This window comes from Rutilus rutilus (genome assembly GCF_951802725.1).
Source record: "Rutilus rutilus genome assembly, chromosome: 10".
In the NCBI taxonomy this organism is placed as follows: Eukaryota; Metazoa; Chordata; class Actinopteri; order Cypriniformes; family Leuciscidae; genus Rutilus; species Rutilus rutilus.
This window is the reverse complement of record NC_140215.1, coordinates 43,625,505-43,631,064: the sequence shown is the minus strand read 5'-3', so window position 1 is coordinate 43,631,064 and position 5,560 is coordinate 43,625,505. Positions and strand designations below refer to the sequence as shown.

Genomic DNA, 5,560 nt, shown 5'->3' with positions numbered 1-5,560 from the left:
AAACCTTCTGATCCTGATTTAGGTGAAGATAATGGCGTTGGTGCAGATGACTTAGCCTTTTTGGCTTGGACTGGTGGAGAAGACTTAGCAGTGCGCTTTCTGCCTGCTGGTTTGGGTTGAGGGGCTGGAGCCGCGATGGCTGGAGTATCCTCGTCGGGTGGGGCAGCGGTGGTGCCCAAAGTGTTTGAAGCCAAGAGTATTAGGTCGTTACGTGAGAGATCGTTACTGACCCGCAGCCCGCTTTCTTCCAAGAGAGCAACGATTCTCTCGGAGGTCAGTTGAGCCCAGGGGGAATCCCGGGTTTGAATACGGCTGCTCCTACGCACTGACTGAGGAGAAGGTGGTAGTAGATTGTCGTCTGAATCTGAGGAATCGAAATCCACAATTGCAATTTGGGACATATTGAGCTGCGTGAAAGATGCGTGTACAAGCGAAAACTTTTCTACGACACCTACAGCAACGAAAGGGGGAGGTAAGGTCAGTCTTTTATATCTGATGTTGAACTGTGATTGGTGGTGCGAAATTACATATTAGTGACGTGGCAATAGAGTCTTTCTGGTAGAACTTACGCTGACGCTTCCATTTCTGTGTGATCACCCCTTTACGCTCGACACTTGGAAGTCAACAAATAAAAATGTTGAAGTGGACAGAACTAAAGCACTGCTCATGCAGTGGATAAAGTGTTATCAAATGCAGTGCTCATTCAGAGAGTGTGTGATTTTGGATGCAGCTATGGTGAATCGTTTTCACAGTAATGTAGAGCTCAACGTGTGGAAGGCGTCCGTTGTGGAGCTGGAGACTCTACAGCTCAAGAAACACCACAAGTAAAGCCTAAATCAGCAAAGTCTATTTCTCATGATCAGAGCAGATCCACATCACTTCCACTTGTTTGGGTGAAGATTGTGTTTCCAGGATATTGTGTTTTGACTTATGAGACATTTAAACTAGGAGGCGGTCAAGGAACAAACTGATCAGCTTAATTTCCATGAAACGTTAAAGAATAAACAGAATAAGCTCTGAAAGTAGTTTAATTCTTTGACTATATTCTCTGATAGACACGTCTGATAGACACTGATAGATTTACACAGCTTCATTCCATGAACCTCACAGCACTTCAAAATCTCTTATAGATACGAGATTTACAATTGGAGGAAAAAATGATAATGTATCATTTATGTTCAAATACAATAAATACAACCAACAATTTCCAGCTGATAATCTTCAGGAAATAACCCAAATCAAAAATCCCATTACAGTCCAATATAGAAATAAGGCGGCATGAATATAGCGATGGTGTGTTGTCGTGCGGATGTCCTTCAGCTGATGTGTGTGTACGTGAAGCTTCATCTGATCCCAGACCAGCTGTGCAGATACGACGTCCAGCCCGACCCTCGCGAGACCGCCGACTGCTCCTCGCCTACACACACACAGAACACACTTATGAACAGACTGATTCTTCATCCGAGCCCAATCACCTGTGGACTCGTCTTCATTCAAATACAGAGCATGTTTACATACAAGGCAATAACCCCGTAAAGCAAGTACAGCGTGTTCACTAGACTTTATTAATAAATCAAGTTATTCCCCGCCAGTGACGCCAAAACCTCATCAGTGCTGCGTCTGACTCCATTTGTTACACGAGATGTGAGAGTGCTGAAGCCGTTTATAACTCTGATAAAAGCGTTTCCATGAGCTCATTATTAGGTGTAAGTGTGTTGAGAAGAAGTATGTAAACGCTCTCAGAGAGCTGATGTTACACTGAAGCCTCCTCCATGAGTCTGAAATACAAACCCTTCAAGAGTCTGAGCTGCTTTACTCCTGGTCTATGTGTGTGTGTGTGTGTGTGTGTGTGTGTGTGTGTGTGTGTGTGAGCTCACCGTGAGCGATGGCCTCCAGCTTGCTCTTCTCGTCCGGGCTCAGCTGCAGCATGGTGTGTATGACGGGCAGTAGTGCTTGCCTCTCGCTGCCGGAGCGCAGGAAGATGAACTGCAGGAGAACATTCTTCAGGTACTCCAGGTTGGCCACAGACTTCTCCCGCTCATGATTGCGTTCCAGCCGCCGCACCTCACTCTTCAGGAGCTGCACACACACACACACAGCTTAGTGTTCAGCTCAACCACTGTGTTTACTTACACATATAGTCTTATGCAGTTTAGTATATAGCATAAAAAAATTCTGGATGGAAACACCAAGGTGCGCATAAATTCTAATAATTTACACAAAAATGTATTCGCTCAATTGAAGGGCATAGATTTATCTGATCAGAAGACGTGCTAAACTACGATGGAAACATTTACTGAATAAATCCATTTAAAACCTCACGTGACTTTGCCTCAGCATTATCTGTGTGTGTGTGTGTGTGTGTGTGTCTCTCACAGTGATCTGCTCAGTCAGTATGGCGTTGGTAGCCTCAGTCTCGTCCAGAAGGTGTGTGTGTGTGTGTGTGTGTCTCACAGTGATCTGCTCAGTCAGTATGGCTTTGGTAGCCTCAGTCTCGTGCAGAAGGTGTGTGTGTGTGTGTGTGTGTGTGTGTGGTGGTTGGGGCAGAGCTGACTGCTACCAACCATGTCCATAGGTGGAGGATAATGGACAACCCTTCAGATATGAAGGTAAGCTACACAATAAGCTGGGGGCTCCATGCGGTGGTCCCCAGTAGAATCAGTAGCCGTGGACCAACAGCGGAGGTCTATCAGGTATGGAGGAACTAGATGAGTGGCATCTGCTGCAAAAACTCCATTTATGCCAATGATACTCCTCGACATGGGGAGTGCAGTCCGCCACCAACTAAGACTGCTGCCTCCACTGCTCTGTGGGTCGTCTTCCATGAGGATCTCGTCTCCTCAAGACAAGGTCGTGTTGGGGACACACGAGAGGCAGGCTCAACAGACAGAGACCTGGCAGCCCCCTGTAACTCCACCGTCCATCTGGTTGTCTAGAGTCTGTATTCTGGAGTGAAGCTGTGGAGATAGGGTCTGCGCACCCCTCTCTTCACATTAATCCACTCTCTGCGTATGCTATCACTTCAACGTACAAGCCCTTTGGCGACAGGGTAAATGTGACGGAGGCAGGTCTTGGATCAGACTGGCAGCCTCTAGCCTGAGCCCTGCATGGAGGCGGCACAAGCGTGATGGTCGTTGTGTGGACGGGTTGGAACAGCGTCCACCTTCGGCAGCTTCTTGTGCGACTGAGCAGCCCTCTTCAGGGTCTGCACTGCTCACCCCCTGCAGGGGGGAGGGTCTAGAAAAGGTGACCCAAACATTGCCTGTTCCCTACACTCCTGGGCGGCCCACTGCTGTCATCAAGGCATCCCATTATGCGGTCGAAAATATAAGTTTAAACTATTAATTTTGGCTACATGGAACGTACGCACACTTCTTGATGTGCAGAATGGAACTGACAGACCCCGCAGGCGCACTGCCCTGGTTGCGAGCATTGACATTGCAGCTTTGAGTGAGACCCGGCTCGCAGGAGAGGACTCGCTAATAGAAGTCAGGCAAGGATACACCTTCTTCTGGAAGGGCCTTCCAGAAAATACCCACCTTCTACATGGAGTAGGTTTTGGCATTAAAAGCAGATTGCTCCAGAACATTCTGTGGGAATCAGTGAGCGGCTGATGACCTGGCGCATTCCCCTTTGCGAAGGGTTGCTATGCAACCTTGATAAGCTCATATGTACCAACTCTGGATGCTGAAGAAAGCATTAAAGATGCTTTTTACGAGTCTCTTGACACAGCTCAATACTGCACAAGGACAAACAAGGAATTCTTGAGCGTTAGGCTGAACATTTTAACACCCTACTCAATCAAAATAATCCGACTGACCCCACTGTCCTGCAGCGCCTCCCAAAGCTCCCACCTGTGCATGAGCTTGATGACCCTCCCAGGTTCTCAGAAGTCCTGGCAGCAATACGAAGCCACAAGGACAATAAGTCTCCTGGTCCTGAAGGAATCCCTGCAGAGGCTCTAAAGGAAGGCGGGTATCTGCTCTCCAAAAATCTCCACCAACTCATCCAGATAATATGGGCACAAAAAACTGTTCCACAAGGCTGGAAAGACTCACACATTGTTACCATCCACAAGAAAAAGGGTGACAAGTCCATCTGTGGAAACAGTTGTGGCATATCCCTGCTCTCTGTGGCAGGGAAAGTATTAACAAGGGTCATGCTGTTCCATCTAACCAAGAACATCACAGAGAGGATCCTTCCAGATCCTTCCAGAAAGGATCGGTCCACCTCCGACATGATCTTTGTCCTGCGCCAAATACAGGACAAGGCTAGAGAACAGAACAAAGACCTGTTCATTGCCTTCATCGACCTGGCAAAGGCTTTTGACACCATTGACCGGCAAGTCCTTTGGGTCATTCTGGAGAAGTTTGGGGTGCCACGAAGGTTTCTGGACATCCTACAACAGTTTCATGATGGCATGCAGGCTCGTGTGATTGTGGGTACATCTCAATCCCCCTCCTTTCCTGTGCAGGTAGGAGTGAAACAGGGGTGTGTACTGGCTCCAGTGATCTTCAGCCTTTTCCTGGCAGCAGTCACCCTCCTCTCCCACAATTCCCTCAGCCCTGACGAGGGTGTTTGCCTACAGTTCCGTCTGGACGGGAACCTCTTTAACCTCCGGCGCCTGCAAGCCATCACCAAGACAATTCATGAATTGCAATACACTGATGACTGTGCCCTCCTAGCCCACAGTCCTACCGCAATGCAGCACACACTGGATATTGTATGCGCAGTCTACCAAGCTTGTGGCCTACAAGTCAACATCCAAAAGACAGAGATCATTGCACAGACCACGGTCCCCACCCCCCCTGAATTCTACATCCATGGCACACCAGTAAAGGTTGTTCAGCACTTCTGTTACCTCGGAAGCATCCTAACACCCACCTGCCTCATAGACAACGAGATCCAGGCATGCATAAACCTCGCCTCCTCTACCTTTGCTAGACTCCGATCTCGAGTCTTTGTTAATAAAGATCTCTGTACCTTCACCAGAGCGGCCGTCTACCAGGCGTTTCCACCCTGCTGTTTGGTGCAGAAGCTTGGACTCCCTACCGCAGGCATATTTGGTGTCTCGAGGGCTTTCACATCAGATGCCTCCAGCGCATACTAGGTGTCACATGGTAACACAAAATCCCCCACACGGACATCCTACAGCACACCAACTCCAGCAGCATGGAGGCAACCCTTGCTAGGCGCCAACTGTGATGGGTTGGACATGTTATCCGCATGCCCTCCCTCCGCCTACCCCGGCAGGTCCTCTATGGGCAGATATACGCAGCCAACAAGAGACCTGGGGGTCAGAAGAGTCGTTACAAGGACCACCTCAAGTGGACCCTGAAAAGCTGCGGCATCAACCCTGGAGTCCTGGAAACAACAGCTGCCGACCGTCAGGCATGGAGTTCTGCATGTGGTCTGGGGGCACAACAGATCGAATCACAGCGTGCCCAACACAGAACTGTGCTACGTCAGCGCAGACACCAACGCACACAGCCACAACGGCACCCATCCTCAGATTCAGCACTCACATGTCCCGACTGCGGCAGGACATGTGGCTCCCGGA

General features: G+C 49.1%; 1 protein-coding gene across 1 annotated transcript in view; it reads right to left on the bottom strand.

Moving 5' to 3' along the window:
* Nucleotides 1–995: 995 nt before the first annotated feature.
* gcc2 (GRIP and coiled-coil domain containing 2) overlaps nucleotides 996–5,560 on the bottom strand; it is a 34,426-nt gene continuing 29,861 nt past the window's right edge. The window contains exons 22-23 of the mRNA XM_084421242.1: nucleotides 1,878–2,079; nucleotides 996–1,417 (exon numbers count right to left, since the gene is read on the bottom strand). Of these exons, the coding sequence (XP_084277368.1) occupies nucleotides 1,344–1,417; nucleotides 1,878–2,079 (276 nt within the window). The 3' untranslated portion in view covers nucleotides 996–1,343. The remainder of the gene's footprint in view (nucleotides 1,418–1,877; nucleotides 2,080–5,560) is intronic.